Raw genomic sequence first — 17,945 nt, forward strand, 5'->3', positions numbered from 1 at the left:
CAGGGAGATTTCCCATAATTTCCTAGCCCAACGGGAAGTGAGGCTAGATATACCCAATGAGAACACAGACTGCAATAAAAACCCTAAAGCGATTCTATACCTGCTCTGCCTAAAATAAAAAAAAGTTTGGCTAGAGTTGGAATTTAAAATGAAAAATTAACAAAGCATATCCTTCTATAGTTTGCTCTTGCCTTGATCCAAAGAACCAAGTGTCATTTCTGTAATTATCTGCTATCTGCAGAGTCACTTTTGACAATCTCTGCAAACACCAGACAAATCCAGGGGATAAACAGGCAGGGGGCTCCAGAATAGATGATTGACAGCCTCAGCTGTGCATGTTTCCCTATGAGACTGTATAAAGGGGTGTGTGTCCTTTCCTTCCACCCAGATTACACTCAATTCCATGCTCTATGCTTGCACTGTGTGACATCAAATCCCTGCTCCCTGCCTTCTGTAGCACTGAAATGCTGTGTAAACAGTCTGCTTTAGGAGGCTGTAGAGAAAAGAGAACAGCAGCTAAACAGGTACAACTTATGTAGGAATATTTCTTTCAGTCATTTTGTATCATCTGAGGCTAGTCATGTCAATGATTATAAGAGTTTACAACCACTTTAAGGGAAACCTGTACTGATGGAAATATGGTGGGAACCATTGCAGACTTCCTTCTGAAAGCACTGGTACCTCTGACTTCAATAGTTTCCAAATCACTGATCCTGAAAGTGCATGCAGCAAGCATAGCCCCAGCAGAGTCAAATCCCTTTATATTCTTGTCCGGGGTGAGTGACCCAGAAGGCACTAAAGACATTGGATCAGTTTCACAGTCAGTGAACTAGCATGTTCAGGTTAGTAGTGGGACCCTGTGTATTTCTTCAGTGAAGCAAGTTAAAATAGGAATTTTCCCATTCAGAGGTCCTGTATGTGAGACATTTTTTTTTTCATCTCTTTAAGGCCTCGTACACACGGACGGACTGTCCGCTGAAAACGGTCTGCTGGACTGTTTTCAGCGGACATGTCCGCTCGTAGATTTCTGTCTGATGGTTGTACACACCATCAGACAGAAATCCGCGCGGACACGATATGCGGTAACGTGGCCGCGCCGTCACCGCGACGATGACGCGGCGACAGGCGCAGCCCTGGAAGGTCAATGCTTCCACGCATGTGTCGAATCACTTTGACGCATGCGAGGGCTTTCGGCCGAGCGGACATGTACAGTGAGTCTGTACAGACGACCGAACATGTCCGACGGACAGGCTTCCAGCGGACATGTTTCTTAGCATGCTAAGAAATTTTTGTCCGCTGGAAAACGGTCGGCTGGACAAATGTCCGCTGGAAACCTGTCCAATAGGCCGTACAGACGACCAAACATGTCCGCTGAAACTGGTCCGCGGACCAGTTTCAGCGGACATGTTCGGTCGTGTGTTTGGGGCCTAAGAATAAAATAGGGACATTATATAACTGTCACAGCCAGATCATTTGCCGATAGGGTGTCCACTGTGCATACAAAATGGAAAGCAACAAATGTAATATATATAAAGGAAAAATGTAATTGACTTGCTGTTGGAGCATGTGCTTTACATGCATCCCATTTCTTTAAGATATTCAGGCTGTTTCAGTGATTTTCTGCCTTTTTCAAATGCAAATGAAGGTCCGTTGTAAAAATTTAAGGTTTATATGCAGGGACATATTTTATCAGACCCTTCAGCTCTGAAGTAGAATATTAAAGGTTAATGTTGAAAAGGTTACTACTCCACCACAAGGATTTTATTGTGTTTTTCTGCTCTAGCTAGAGGTGCTCACCATTGGGCAGCTTTATGATGCGGGAACTTCACACTAAACCACCTGAGGTAGTGAAGCGGGGAATTATACCGTGAATCACCTCTCAGGAAGCAAGTGTATACATAACCTGAAGTCTTGTGTTCTCTCTCCCTCTCTGTCTGCAGCCTTGCATCTGTAATCCGAGGCCAACTTCTCACAGCTGATGGAACACCGCTCATTGGAGTCAATGTGTCATTTCTACATTACCCCAACTATGGATATACAATCACACGCCAGGATGGGATGTGAGTACATAAACCGAAAAATAACTGGGGGTGTACATAGTAAAAGGCAAAAGGAAATGCCATATTTTACGACTCTGCTCTTTCATTTTCAGCAAAGGTTTATTACTGAATTAATACAGATTGCAATAGCAGCCGGCAAAATGTAATTTGTCTGTATTAAAATTGTCAATATTCTGATTCTGTAAGGGACCCAGTATTACTTTAAAGGGAATGTACAGTATTTTCAATGTTTTGTTAGATAAACATATAAATGAGATTTCTGAATAATCTTATTAGTATGTGTTAGCATTTTAAAACCTTAAAGTGGATGAACTCTTATTATAAACTTGTACCTACTGGTAAGTTTATGAGGATTACCTGTAGGCAGACTGAATATCTTCTAAACTAGAAGATATTTATATTGGCTGAAGCCAATGACGTCACCGGTTCATGTGCAATAGCTGTGCATTCAGGACTCACTGAGTGTGCCGTTAATGCAGAGAGTGCCTCGCCATGATCATGGCTCCCATTTGCATGTGCGGGAGTGACATCATTGTGGCCCAGCAATTTAAAATGCCAAAGAGCGTGGACCCAAAAGGAAGACCAAGAAAAGATGGAAGCTCCAGGAGAGAGGTGATAGCTCAGCGCTGGAAGGCCAAGGTAAGGCAAAGGGGAATCGGTCATAATTTCCTATTATTCGATGCATATTTGCAAATTATGGCATAATATAGCACTGGCCCATTTAAAAAAATAATTAGAGTTTACTACAATTTTAAAGTTAAACTGCAGACAAACACACAGCTGAAATACATATAAGAGAGCTGTTTACGTGTCAAAGGATATGTATTTTGTCCAGCAAATCCTGAGACACTGCCCTGGTTGGTAACCAGGCTTTCCTCTACCACACTTAAGACATACAGCTCACTAACCTACCTGCTCTCAACCTGTAATTGGACGCTCTCCCCCTTATTTGATATTGGTACTTGTTCAGAAGTGATGGTAACTGTAATGTAAAAATAACCAATAGAAGGGGTTCTGTGTACTGTATGAACATAGTCAGGGGTCAAGTCCTGCGGGAACGCGTGGGAACGGAGTTCCTGCACTTTTTTCACAGCAGGAACTCAGTTCCCTTTGCAGGACTAGAGCAGCCGAGCCGCCCGAGCCAATCATTCACTAAGCGGTGATGCCCAGCTCGAGTCACTGTCAGGGGCAGGCAAACCTTAGTAATCCTTTATGTTACTTGCCACTTCCTGTAGACATTGCAGCATCGAGGAAGTGACGGAATACCCGCACACTACCCGATTAATCCATATACAGGAAGCGGCCAGTAACATAAAGGATTACTAAGGTACAGTGGATCGAAAAAAACAACAACATGTGGTTTAGTAATTATGCATATGAGCGTATAATTTTTTATTTTTTTTTGTTTTGGTGGGGGAGTGGATCTTTGGTGGGAGTTCCCACACTTTTTTCCCCAGGACTTGACCCCTGAACATAGTTATCAAAATATGAAACCTCAAGCAAGCAAAACGTACAATGTTCATTGATTCAGGGAAGGTTGATGTAGATGTCAGCACTGGCAGAACTATTATGGGTACGCAATGTGAAGCTGCTTGTAGGTCCTTGAGGATGTATGGTGGCAGGGGATTTCAATGACTTTTTCCCATAGATAATATGCAGGTCTTCTGATTTACAAAAAGAAAGACAATGTCACTGAGAGCAGCATGATGACCTTATCAGAGATGACATCCAGATATATCACCTAAATTATTTGTTGTAACATGACAGTGTTGCAAACTGATAACCATTTGGATTATTAGTCAATCAATTGCTACGCCATAGATAAGATTTCATGATGAGCTTTGTGAACATTGCCAACCTTCATTAAGATTTAAAACCTGTCGTTTATTAATATTGAAGCAAAACAGCCAAAAATAAAACCTACTGTATATCTCAATAGATATTTCACCATGGCTATTACTTTGACAGTAGATGAGTAATTAACATTATCTAATATTTTGTGGTAACTAAAAAATATAACAGTAAAAGTATAAAACTACCTTTTTTAAGCAAACACGGCTAAAACTGAACATGAACATAATTAAAAAATGTGCTAAAGGGGCCTGTGCAAATAAAAGATTATACCAAAAAGACACCATGGTAGGTATATTAGGTTACACTACCATATTGGAAAAATGTGCAAAAGGCTGTTATGAAAATTGAACCTATATCTGAACACGTATGGAGTAAATACTTCTAAAGTTGTCCATAATAGTACTAATAAATTGTGAAAAATAACAGACATTAACGACGTGCCTGCCCAGTTTCTAATTGAGTTTGCCTAATAAATCCTATTGTTATACTTTTCATTTACCATTGGATCCTAAATCTCAGTTTTATGTGACTTGATATATACAGTACTGTACTTCATTAAGATTCCTGTTACAGGTAAGAATGAAGAGGGTCAACTAGATCATGAAAGATTGATGTGTGATAAAATAAATATGTATACATATGTATACATATGCATTTGTTCCCACTTCCTGCCACGATTACATTCCTGCACTTTACATAATTATGTGTCACATTTTGATACATGTCTTTAGGTTAGGTTTGTTGGGGGCTGCCTGTGCTATACATGATTTAGAACGTAAGGCTGATCCTCGGTAATAATTGCAAGTCTTGCCCCCAGGCTGCATTACGGTCTCCTGGTTCTTGTTTATTCCTGGCATCTCTCCTGTTTTGCAGACATGTTCTGCAGCCTAGTTAGATCCTAGTTAGATCCTGTGTATAACAGTCCCACATCGCTTTCCTCTCTTATGTCTCTAGGCTGGAGCTAAGATGATATAAGCAGATAAGCACTAAATTAGAAAGTGCGCCGTGATGCTTGTGGTTCTGGGAGCCCTCTACCAGATGTGATGGAATGAAGTTGGGCCATTGTAGCCTGGAAACTGCATGTTCAGGCTGATTTTCATGTTGATACAATAAAGGTTATCATATACAGCAAATAAATCAATATTCTTTAAACCCAGCAGAGCTCTTTGGGCTTTGCTGTGTAGCGTTTCCTATTATTACAAGCTCGGCATCTGCTGGCATAGTACCATCGCTGCTTCTTTTCATTTGGAACACACAGGGCCAACCAGAGCTTGTTAGTATTAGATTCCACTATTTTATTTTATCAAAGCTTTTTTTTTTTTTCTCCTTGTGTCTGTGCAGGTTTGATCTGGTTGCGAATGGAGGTGCATCTCTTACACTCATGTTTGAAAGGGCTCCGTTTCTGACACAATATCACACAGTTTGGATTCCGTGGAATGTATTTTATGTGATGGACACCTTGGTAATGAAGAAAGAGGAGAATGACATCCCTAGTTGTGACCTGAGTGGGTTTGTCCGGCCGATCCCGGTCATAGTATCATCTCCTTTGTCAACTTTTTTCAGATCCTCTCCTGAAGATAGCCCCATAATTCCTGAGACACAGGTATAACTCTATTCTGTTTAACTTAATCCTGTTGTATTGCATTTGCTCTCTGTGAAGGTATACTCAGTATGCGTTTAAGCAGAGTGAAAGCTTTGTTATACATTTAACCCAAACAGAAAATTAAGCAGTTATGCCGCGTACACACGATCATTTTTCGGCATGAAAAAAAAACTATGTTTTTCGGCATGTAGGAAAAAAAAAAGGTTTTCCAACTTCATCATTAAAATGACGTTGCCCACACACCATCGTTTTTTTAAAATGCTCTAGCAAAGCGCGGTGAGTTACAAGACGTACAACGGCACTATAAAGGGGAAGTTCCATGCGGATGATGCCACCCTTGGGGCTGCTTTAGCTGATTCCGTGTTAGTAAAAGACGGTTCGCGCTTTTCTGTCTGTTACAGCGTGATGAATGTGCTTACTCCATTATGAACGGTAGTTTTACCAGAACGAGCGCTCCCGTCTCATAACTTGCTTCTGAACATGCGCAGGTTTTTAACGTTGTTTTAGCCCACACACAATCATTTTTTACAACCCGAAAAACGACATAGTTTAAAACGTCATTAAAAAACGCAGCATGTTCGGGAAAAAAATTGTCGTTCTTCAGAACCCGAAAAATTATGTGAAGCCCACACACGATCATTTTAAATGACATTTTTTTAAAAACAACGTTTTTTTCATGCCGAAAAATGATCGTGTGTACGCGGCATAAGAGTCCTCCTACAGTTCAGAGAAGCAAAGACCCTATTTATTTATGACAGGCAGTGCTGTAGATATACAGAAAAGTTTTATGTATGTTGTGGAGGAAACCCCCCCTTCCTCAGACACATTTACACTTACATATGAAGAACAACAAAGTATTTGAAAACATATCAGTAATCCTGCACAATATAGAATAGGTATTCCCGCGCTACTTGTTATGGACTCTATAAATGCTGCAAAGCACTGGGAGGTTACATAACCACAAGAGAAAAAACAAAACAAAAAATAGTGCTGCGCTGTTAAATAATCGCTACCGAATAAATTACTGCTGTATCCTGCACAATTTCAGATTATATTCTTTAATTGCAGCAGCTGTATATATGCTAAGGTTTACAAATGAGACTTCTAACCTAAGGGGAAATTTTATTTAAGAGATGGATAAGGTTTATTGTTGGATAGGAACGCATTGCATGCAATGGCTAATTGATGTTCAAAAGCTGTTGCCATAGCTAGGCTTCATTTAAAGCCAGAAGCTTTCTTTTTTCCTTCCAGTCAGTGAACTTCAGAGTAAAAGAGAGAAACATCACCCCTCTTTTTTTATCCCAATTTACCTTTTTTGCGAAGTTATAACTAATAAATATACTAACATGCCCAACAAATCCAGCCTTGTTCTGTTGTAATCCTCCTCTCCACTGCTATTTACCCAGTCTTATGCTTCCATTCACCTCTCCTACATCTTCAGAGCTGGTTGCCTTGTCTTGGTTTTGCAGCTGCCCCCCTGATGATACACTGTGGTGTATGGGTGCATGCTGTATATTGCCCTGAATCCTCCTGGGATGCATGATGTGCATGAGAATGTAGGCAGCGAGGGGTAGGTCATTCTCATCTAGTGTGAGACTGGTTTAACTAAAAAAAAAAGAGATTCATAAAAATATATAAGTATATCTGTGATTGTGAGAAAGGACGGGGAAGAGGTAATATTATGGAAAGTGTAAAAAGAGTTGGCAGGCCATAAAGGATATACTTTTAGCACCTGTGTTGATGGGCTTTGGGAAGGCAAAACTCACTTGAAGAAGGTGAGAAAGACTTCAGCTGCAGGTCAAATGCAACAGTCAATGTCACCCATAATTATGGCCTGATGGCTGAAACGTGTTGACTTTTTTGACTGTAGTTCACATCAATAATAAAACAATGTTTTGGTGACTTCCATGGCACCAGCCTTTCTCCCTTTTTTTGCATGCACCAGTCAATGTATTCTGAATGTGCTCAGAAGTTTCTCAGACTGATGTCATCGACACAAGCCTAAACCCCAACCACAAAGGCTCTCTTTTAGAAGATGACTATTTTTTTTTTTTGCAGTACTTATAAAGTGATGGTAATTATCTAGTATAAACCATATTGGTGCCTTTATATGGTAAATGGACAGTATAATGCATTAGATTGATGATCAATCCCAGAACGATTGAGGGCTTTAGACAAAACTACACTGGATTTTCAGACTCACAGCATTCCTCCATCACAGTCTTGATACATTTTATGTACCACTTTCCTCAAATGTTTTATAGTATATGTTGATTTACAGATGATATGTGATTTTGCAACAGTACCAACAAAAACTTCCCACATAAGCTTACACATGGACAGCACTTAGCATACATTTAACATAATTTCGGCTATTTTGTTAATATTTTTTTCTTTTAAAAGCTGGAATGCGCTCGTAGAATTGTTGACAGACTTTATATATAGTCTGTCACTCTTGTACTCCAGTAACTGTGTAAATATAATCTACGTTCACACTGTGATATTTCTAGGCTATTCACTAGGATGCTTTCCATGTGAAATCCAGCTTAGATTAGCAAACACTGTCATGTGACTTGAATAAACCATTTATAAGCAAGAGACTGTGAACAAGCACTTGCAATCAACATGCTTGACTGCACAAAAAGTGAGCCCGGTCTGTGAGCAATCTTTTATTCTATTTTGCCAGCAGATCACAGCCATGAAATGAAAAGCTATTATTTTTCAAAGATACTTTAAACATTAAAAATACTGCACAGGGAAAAAGACTGCAGATAGATAGATAGCTGCAGACTATATCATTCAACTTATATGTATCCTCTGGGATAATAGACTTAACTACAGAAAGGTATAGTTTACCTTCAAAGTACATACTTATAATGTAATATGTATGCAGGTCTAAGGCCCCGTACACACGAGAGGATCTATCCGCTGGAATTGATCTGTGGATCAGTTCCAGCGGATAGATGCGCTGGTGTGTACAACCCAGCGGATCTGTTTCCGCTGATTTTTATCCCCTGGGATGGATTTCAAGCGGATAAAAATTTGAAGACATGCTTTCAAATCTATCCGCTTGAATCCATCCCAACGGATTGATCCACTGGTCTGTACAGACTCACCGGATCAATCCGTCCGAATGGATCCCCCGCATGCGTCGTAATGATTCGACGCATGCGTGGAATTCATTATATGACCGCGTCGCCGCGTCATCATCGCGGCGACGGCGCGACACGTCATCACGATGGGATTTCGGCGCGGATTTCGATCCTATGGTGAGTACACTCCATCGGATCCAAATCCGTGGAAATCCTCGAGAGGATTTATCCGCGGAAATGGTCCGTTGGACCGTATCCACGGATAAATCCTCTCGTGTGTACTAGGCCTGAGACTACATACAATTGGAGCCTAACCATTTCCTATCTTAAAGTGTATTCACAGTCAAAACTTTTTTTTTCAGCTTTGGACTGAATGGGGAGGGATTAGTGCTGTCCAGAGCTCATTTAACAATATATTCAAACAGAAACACAAAGAGCACGAGAAATGCTTGAACCCTGTGCGATTTTTATTGTTGTCCTTTCCCTGTTTCTCTCTCTTTCTGTCATTAGGGAAAATACAACTAACAGACCCCTGGGCCCTGGATAGCAGTAAAACCTATCAGGGGTTCTAAATACTTCCCACTGTATCCAAAACTATAACAAATTGGCTATAGATAGACTTCCTTCTCTTTCCACCCAACCCAAATCTTGATAATTAACATTTAAACTTTTGTGGGAAACCAAATAGCAAATAAAAAAATAAAATAGCATACACAATTGCGACCAAAGTCATATTGTAATTAAATGTTATTAAAAAATTACCTTAATACATAAAAAAAACGTAGACCTGGGACTTTAATTGAGGTGTACCACAAATGGCCACTAAGTCAGAAGTCAACATAATAAAATAATTTATTGAGGTAGATACAGTTGTCATCGTAACACATTAATTACAATGCAATGCATGCTGATTTAAAGTGATTACAATGTAGGATACATGCTTGAAAATGTGGATGTCAATACATGAATCTTTAGAACTCAACGCATTTCGTGAGCTTATAGCAGAGAACAGTGCAGCGCAATATTAAATGTCCCAAAGAAAGAAACCAAGAATAAAATCATAAAGAGTGCATAGATAAAGATGAAGGAGCACAAATGATGAGCAAGACGGTTTGACTGATGACAGTGATCCCTCCACCTCAGACAGACTGGCCTCTCACCTTATCCACTCGACCTATAATAGGTCACTAGGCAGCAAACCCACACTCAGGGTAATAATCGAGATTCTGCACCTGTTAATGGACTCCACCGCATATAGAATAAAATAAAAACAATTTAGTGCTCTCTGTATAAAAACATTTTATTTAAATATAATGGCAAGAATATTACTCACATTTAGAAGAACTCTATGTGATCTAGCACTCACCCCACACTGATGAAGTCCAGCCCACGGACGTAACGCGTACGGGGGGAGGAGCTACACCTGACGTCACCCGCAGCCATCATTTTGGTTGGATGTTACTACACACTGTGTTTGCTGGCACTCGCATAGAGTGCTTCTAAATGTGAGTAATATTCTTGCCATTATATTTAAATAAATAGTTTTTATACAGAGAGCACTAGATTGTTTCTCTTTTATTCTATTTGCGGTGGAGTTCATTAACAGGTGCATGATCTATTATAGGTTGAGTGGATAAGTCAGAGGCCAGTCTGTCTGAGATGGAGGGATCACTGTCACCTGTCAAACCGTTTTGCTCTTCACTGCATTTGTTTTCATCACAATCATTTGTGCTCCTTCATCTTTATTTATGGACTTTTTATGATTTTTGTTCTTGGTTTCTTTATTAGGGACATTTAAAATTGCGCTGCACTGTTCTCTGCTATATGTTCATCTGAGGTGTTTTTTGAGTTGACCTTGAGTGCTAGCTTGCAATCTTTGTTATTTAGGTGGTTTATTGGTCAGCGCTGAATACTCTCTTATTTAGTGTTTCGTGAGCTGCCACTCACTTCCTCGGGAGGGACCTTTCCTTTTCAATCTGCAGCTCTGTAATTTTCTGTAAAATGTAATGCAATATGGCTACCTGAAGGTTTTCTGTACATAGAATGTGTACAGAATGCCCCCCAGAAACATAATTTCCTGCTATGGTGGATGTCTCACTGATTTTACCAGGAGTCTGCACTAAGATACAAGTCAAGCATTTAATACCATGCTTCTGGTCTTACTGTGCCTTGTTAAATTCAGTCCATGTAATTTAGCATTCAAAACTCAGGGCAATAGTGTCAAAATATATACATTTTTGGAAATATGTTGTAACTGGTCATAGGCTCAAGGGGGTTAATAATTATTTTTCCCAGCTATACCATGGCTCCTTCTCTAAAAATGAGGACACCTACTGAGACAATACATTCTCTGTTTCAAGAAATTTTCATAAATGTATATGTTTCTTTTGTAAGAGGTGTTCACAGCAGGTAGGGTGAGGTGCTCACAAAGGAACACTCAAATTCTCTCTTTGCATATTTTTTTATAAATTCCCATTCTGACAATAGAAGCCATTTTATGTGGTATGGTAGCAAAGTCTGTACATCTTTTCCGATCTAAGCCCCAGCTTCACCCATCTTTAACTCGGTGGTCAATTGTTTATATTCCCAGTAGACAAAAGAAAATGGTGAAGCTGGCTTTTGTAATTATGTTTTTGAAACAACTGTAGGAGAGACCTGCAGATTACAGGCAGCTGTTTTATTTAAGATCCGGCAGTGAGATGAAAACCTGACAAATGAAAACGCTGGGTAATAAAATGTGAGAATGACATAGGAAAGCAAAGTCTCTCTGCCAAAATATTCCAATAAAAAGGAATGTTTGAAAGCTCTCCCATGGGAACCCTCTGAATTCTTATTTTCTGCACTTGGCTATGCATATCAAATGAGCAATGCTCGGTGGCTTAGCAACTATAAATGCTAGTCTTCTTTGTGTAGGAATCTTATTATAGATTGTAATCCTGTCATTTCGGCTCGAAGTGAAATAAAGGTGATTGCGTTAGTTGCCAGATCTGAGTAAGTAAAAGTCTGAAATCTCCATGACTAATGACTGCACAGAACCTTCAATCATCAGACTGTAGTTAAAATGTCTGTCAGTTTCCCATTTGGAAAAGCCAAACCCTTTGCAACAGAGCAGCGATAACAGAGCGAGCAATGTGTGGGAGCCTTTTATGTATCCTCAACATGAAAAGAAAAACAATAAAGGACTGAGTCAAGCCTGATAATATAACCAACACATATATCACGTGCCTTGGAACCTCATCAAAACCGACAGCTTTATAGATGAGATAAGTTGTTCAGTAAGCTAAAACCATTTGGCATAATTTACAGTGATGCGTCATGCCAGTTATTTACCTGATATTGAAAATGCTGCATAAAGTCGTTGCTGAACAAAACACTTGTTGAAGGGAGCATACATTCCTTCAATAGGCATCCTATTCACCAAAATGCATTTGAGGTTATAGGCATATTATTAGTAAGCATGCTTAATGATAAAAGTATGCTTTAAAAGCAATGTTGAATAAAGAAATGCATGTATGTTTTAGAAGATTTTTATACTAATTCGCTTAAATATTTTCTGCATACTTTTTTTTAATCCTAAAGACGTTTTTCGGTCATGCCCCTTCGACAGAAGATGGCCAAAAGGCCAGCTTCTATCGGACTAGCTGCAGTACACACGAGCCAAATGTCTGCTGGTTTCTATTGAAGTGGCCGATGATGGCCAACATTCGACCTGTGTGTATTAGGCTTAACAGAGTTAAGAGAGCAGTCGTGTTGTGCAAAGTGTAGTAACCCCCTAGCAGACAATCTGATTTCAGTTTGCTGAATCAGAACAGTTTGGAGCCTATGGTTACTAGTAGCTTTTCACATTATTTATGTTCTTTGCACTCATTTTTGCACAGTTTTGATACTGCTAGATAGACTGAGGTTGATGAGAAAATAGCCAGTTCTTTGGTTTCCAAGCAAAGCATTATAAATACATTCATATTTCTGCCTCATAAAGTTCTAGGAAAATTGGATAACCCTTTATTTCTTATAGCAGAATCTCCTATTTCTTCTGAGTTAATCAATCAAAGAAAATGTTTGCAGCAAATGACATCTTATTGATCAGTTCAGTGGGTCAGTGGTTAGAGCTTTGGGCTTGTAGAGCTGACATCCTAGCTTGGAGAAGGGAATGAAAGCCTACTTCTATCCTGAATTGTGTTCTTTAGTTTTGAATAGAATTGGAAAGACAGAAAATTTCTATCCCCTACAGTGAATGATACCCCAACTCTTAGAAAAAAAGGTGGGGGGGGGTGTTTGTTAGTAGAACAGGAAGGCAGGGACAGCAAAAACCTTTTTGTCAGAAATTCTAACCACCACTCTGCACTAAAAAAATTGTGCCTAATGGAGAGAAAGCACACACTGTTCTAAGAGGACGTAGGGGGCACCACATAGATGGCAATGAAAACCTGAAAGAGGCGCTAACCCTCCCCTGCTTAATCTAGATCAAAATATAAACGTTTAGCTTTACGTCATAGTCCAGCTTGATCATAAACTCTTAAACATAACAATACTTTTTAAGTCATATACAGGGTTAAAATGGGCCAATGCTACAGGCCCATCAGTAGCTCATAGGCTATAACTTATTCCAAGACATTCCTGTTTGCTGGATACATTCAGCATCTTCTTTTGTCTTTCATGCTTGTGTATGAGAATATATAATGCTTCCCCAGTTCTAAGAAGACTCCACTGTGTCATGCCTGTGTATGAAAACGTATTTTCAATTATTTAGTCACTTTTTATTATTCATATTTTTCTTTTGTTAAACTTTTTGTGTTCCAGTGATTTGCGTACAGTTTCTTTACAATATTTGCAAATTTCATAAATCTGCTTACATTTGTTTGTAACCAGGTGCTTCACGAAGAAACAACAGTTCCAGGGACTGATTTGAAATTATCCTATTTGAGTTCGAGAGCTGCAGGATATAAATCTGTGCTTAAAATTACAATGACACATTCTGTAATACCATTCAATCTGATGAAAGTGCGTCTGATGGTTGCAGTCGTCGGACGACTTTTCCAAAAATGGTTCCCTGCGTCCCCCAAACTTTCCTATACATTTATATGGGATAAGACGGATGCATACAACCAGAAAGTCTATGGACTGTCTGAGGCTGTCGGTATGTATTTCTGCTATATTTATATTATTTAATAAGTAATTTTAGGTACTACAGTATGTCAGATAGTAGTTGTTTGATTACCATGTAAAATGAATGGCTCGCTATGTTTCGGCATAAACATTCATCCTATTTTAAATAGCACTTTATAAATATTTCATTGGCATTTAATTTGATACCTTAGAATTTAGTGTTGTCTCTGGTTTTCAACTTGCCGGAATTTACCAGTAAGCTGTTATTGGATGTATTTCCAATAAAACTTTGCTTATCAGTCATTCAGAGTAGTTTTTCGCTCAGAGATAAACTGATATGTTTGTATATTTCATCCTCATGACCCACAGAGGTAATGCCCCAAAGATATATAAAATAGAGCAAGAGTGTAAATCTTGCAAAATAGGATGATCGGAGATAATGCAGCACTACATCCATACTTAGATTAAATAACAGAACTAGAAATATTTATAAAGTGGTGCCAAATTAAAGCTAAACAACAATTTAAATAACTCTTCTATTATTAAATGTAATAAAAAGTACTTTTTTTGTATATAGTTCATTCATAGCATCCTATGTTTTAAAGCTTAAAGTGGAACTTTAGTCAGAAAATTAAGTCCTGCTAGATCACTTCAGGCTGGCCCCTTGCAGGTATAGCTTTGTAAAACATTAAAGAGGAGTTCCAGTCACCTATGGAAAAGGTAAAAGGCAGCAGTTACAAAAACTGTAGCTGCTGACTTTTAAAAAACAGCCAGTCACCTGTCCCAGGCTCCAGTGGTGTGCTCACCCAGTCAGTCTCCCCCGCTTCACAGCCGGCTGCCCAGTGCACATTTGTGCGAGTCACTCTTCATATCGTGATTGGTGGATGCAGGGGGGGGGGGAGATGAGAACTTCCATTCCAGAGCGACGTGGAAGTGAGAAGCAGATACCTGTCAAAATTGGGTACCTGCTCCCCCATCCCCCGCTCTTCAAAAGTCACAATTGCTCAAGAGGAGCCGGGAACAAGGCCTTAAAGTGGAACTAACCCTTTTGGGTGGAGCTCCACTTTAATAATACATGTATATACTGCTTAAAATCCAGTAGTACACTGTTCTAATTGTTATGCCAGGATTTTCTGTATTTCTGTTTAACATGCAGTGAGCTGATATGTTCAAGTGGATATTTTAGTAAAAAAAATATATATTTTAAACAAAAGCATTTTTAACATATTTTGCTAGATGCAGAAGCACATCCAGCACCTGCGCATCTACTTGTTTGAGCAACTAGATTGCAATGTATGGCCACATTTAATACTTTCATCCCATGTTTATTTGGGTGCGTGTCAGTGCCATCCAATGTGATCGCCTTGCTTAGATCTTTAGCTTAATATGCTTTTTTCAGGTCTGATGTTAGGTAGCACTGAGGGGCATGAGGAACATCTACCAACCAAGAGCTCCTGTTATGATGGCTGTGTCCAAGGAGACTGACATCAAGCTGTACTGAATTTAATAGACCCTTATTTGCTGATGTCTGATAGTATATGTAGGGGAGTTTTACATTACTTTATTCTTCCGAAAGCTGATTAATACTTACAAACAAGCTTTGTCGGGATCTTGACTATGGAACTTAGAAGAAGCAGTTTGGCTGTTTCAGTGTCCCATTCTGTACCCTGCCAGCCATTAAAGGGACCAGTGATTTTTACTTTTTTAGCTGGCAAAGTTCTGTTTACCATATGGTGCGAGGGGAACATGGTGAAAACCCAAATCATGTGCCATCTGTATGAGCCGTTAGGCAGCATCTGTAACAGCTGATCCAGGAAGTCTCTAATAGATAGAAGAGAAATAGTGTAATCACAAAGGTAATGAAGCAATCTATTGGTGAGAAGATCTGAACTGCTTTCTAAAGCCCCAATTAAGGATGCTGTGAATAAACAGATAAAAAAGAATATAGGTTAGAACGTAAAGATCACAGCTCTGCCATTAAGAAACAAACTGCTGTCCCAGATGATTGAGGTGAGAAGCATTGAGAATGGTGTGTCCTGGAGACATGGAGATAATCCAGGCAGAAGCAGCAGGAGTGAGAGATGATGAGACTGGCTCAGCTCTTGACATGCTGTAACCAGGGAAAATATGTAAAAACACTGCAGGGTAGCTGCAATTCATCATGCAAGGTGTTACACAATTGAAGGTGTCTGTACAGAATATTATCTGTGATTTCAGCTGTCACTGGTGTTTTATTGGGTAAATCATAATACAGAATATGTTTAATAGCTAATAGCGAATTACGCCTGAAGTGTATTTTGTTAATTATAGTACATGTCATTGTCTCATAACAAAGAAATATGTCATAATATATGTTTGAATAATGTCTCTGGCTAAAAGGCATTTTTCAAGTTGAATGCTTGCTTCATTTCTGAAAGGTCCGTGACAATTGTTTTTAAATAATGCAATACAGTATGCATTCTGCAAAGTACAATAACCCATGGCAGCCAATCAGCAACTTGAACCTAAAAAACTGCAGTCACATGCAACCAACCAGTTTGACCGTTTCTTGTTTCTATGCCTAGTTAAGAAATGTAAGGGGGGTGCTGGCTAAATGGCATAAGACAGTACTATTTGTATATGTTAATGTGACCTGTATCCCTGTATAAATGAAAAGGTGAAAAATAAAGAAATTGAAAAGTACATTTTATTATCAGGCCTTGTTTATAGTACTTAATGGATAAACAGACTTAAAGCGGGAGTTCACCCATTTATTTATTTTTAGACCTTTTCCCCTTAGATTCCTGCTCGTTTTGTCTAGGGGAATCGGCTAGTTGTTTTAAAATATGATCCGTACTTACCCGTTTTCGAGATGCATCTTCTCCGTCGCTTCCGGGTGTGGGTCTTCGGGAGCGGGCGTTCCTTCTTGATTGACAGTCTTCCGAGAGGCTTCCGACGGTCGCATCCATCGCGTCATTGGTAGCCGAAAGAAGCCGAACGTCGGTGCGGCTCTATACTGCGCCTGCGCACTGACGTTCGGCTTCTTTCGGAAAATCGTGACGCGATGGATGCGACCGTCGGAAGCCTCTCGGAAGACTGTCAATCAAAATAGGAACGCCCAGTCCCGCAGCCCATACCCGGAAGCGACGGAGAGGATGCATCTCGTAAACCGTAAGTACTGCTCATATTTTAAAACAACTAGCCAATTCCCCTAGACAAAACGAGCATTCATCTAAGGGGAAAATGTGTTCTCTATGGGTGAACCTCCGCTTTAAGATCAGTTCTCCATTTATGAGTTTAGATTCTTAGATATTCAGACTGCAAGCTGTTTATTTATTTATCTATCAGCAGGGGTGTTATTTATTTATGAAAATAAGTCTGGATCCACAAATTCAGAATTAGACACGTTTGACCCATGTAGGTTACTAAGATGTATGGTGTATATTTACAGCATTTAACCATAGGATTACCAGTTCCTAGCATCAAAACACTGAAGCTGACATTATCTATGATCAGCACGCTGTGACGTTTACTGCCTGGTATTTGTCTCTCCCTGGTTCTCTACGGAGAATTCCATTGCATTAAATCATATTATTAAACATCAGATGTGGGCAAGTGTAACCCAGCCTGCAATTATGTCATTGAATGCTTTAATGGAAACTGATGAACGTGGATAATATGCACAGAGGAGAGTCATTATTGTTGTTATTATTATACACGATTTATATAGCGCCAACAGTTTACGAGAGAGAGAGAGAGAATCTTGGTATTTAGACAGTTGGCGCTCATGGTGACTTTGTCTTACAGTGTCTGTTGGATATGAATATGAATCCTGTCTTGACCTGACACTATGGGAAAAAAGAACTGCAGTTTTACAAGGCTATGAGCTGGACGCCTCAAACATGGGTGGTTGGACGTTGGATAAGCATCATGTTTTGGATGTCCAAAATGGTGAGTCTTTCCTGTTGTTTTTAGACTTCGGCATATTTTGATGTAACTGGAGTCAGAGGTGAAAGTACTAGAAGGTCAGGCAGTACACCTGCACTGGGGCATAAGGCATCCATTTAAGTTTGTGTTGGAGAAGATCTACCTAGTCCTCATGCACATGGATGCAGGGGACCATACAATGTAAGTTGTGGCCAGATTTCCACGCCTGGGAAACACAGCTGCAGCATACACTCACCCATAATAAGGAATGGTTGTACCCCGGTATAAATAGCTTACATAAACCTGTGCATGAGTGTGAATACA

General features: G+C 39.6%; 1 protein-coding gene across 3 annotated transcripts in view; it reads left to right on the plus strand.

Annotated features, from left to right (window-relative positions):
* TENM3 (teneurin transmembrane protein 3) overlaps positions 1 to 17,945 on the plus strand; it is a 1,530,681-nt gene that overhangs the window by 1,397,307 nt on the left and 115,429 nt on the right. For all 3 annotated transcript variants that reach the window (XM_040333815.1, XM_040333823.1, XM_040333831.1), the window contains 4 exons: positions 1,941 to 2,060; positions 5,256 to 5,517; positions 13,479 to 13,746; positions 17,502 to 17,645. In XM_040333815.1, the coding sequence (XP_040189749.1) occupies positions 1,941 to 2,060; positions 5,256 to 5,517; positions 13,479 to 13,746; positions 17,502 to 17,645 (794 nt within the window). The remainder of the gene's footprint in view (positions 1 to 1,940; positions 2,061 to 5,255; positions 5,518 to 13,478; positions 13,747 to 17,501; positions 17,646 to 17,945) is intronic.

This window comes from Rana temporaria, chromosome 1, assembly GCF_905171775.1.
Source record: "Rana temporaria chromosome 1, aRanTem1.1, whole genome shotgun sequence".
In the NCBI taxonomy this organism is placed as follows: Eukaryota; Metazoa; Chordata; class Amphibia; order Anura; family Ranidae; genus Rana; species Rana temporaria.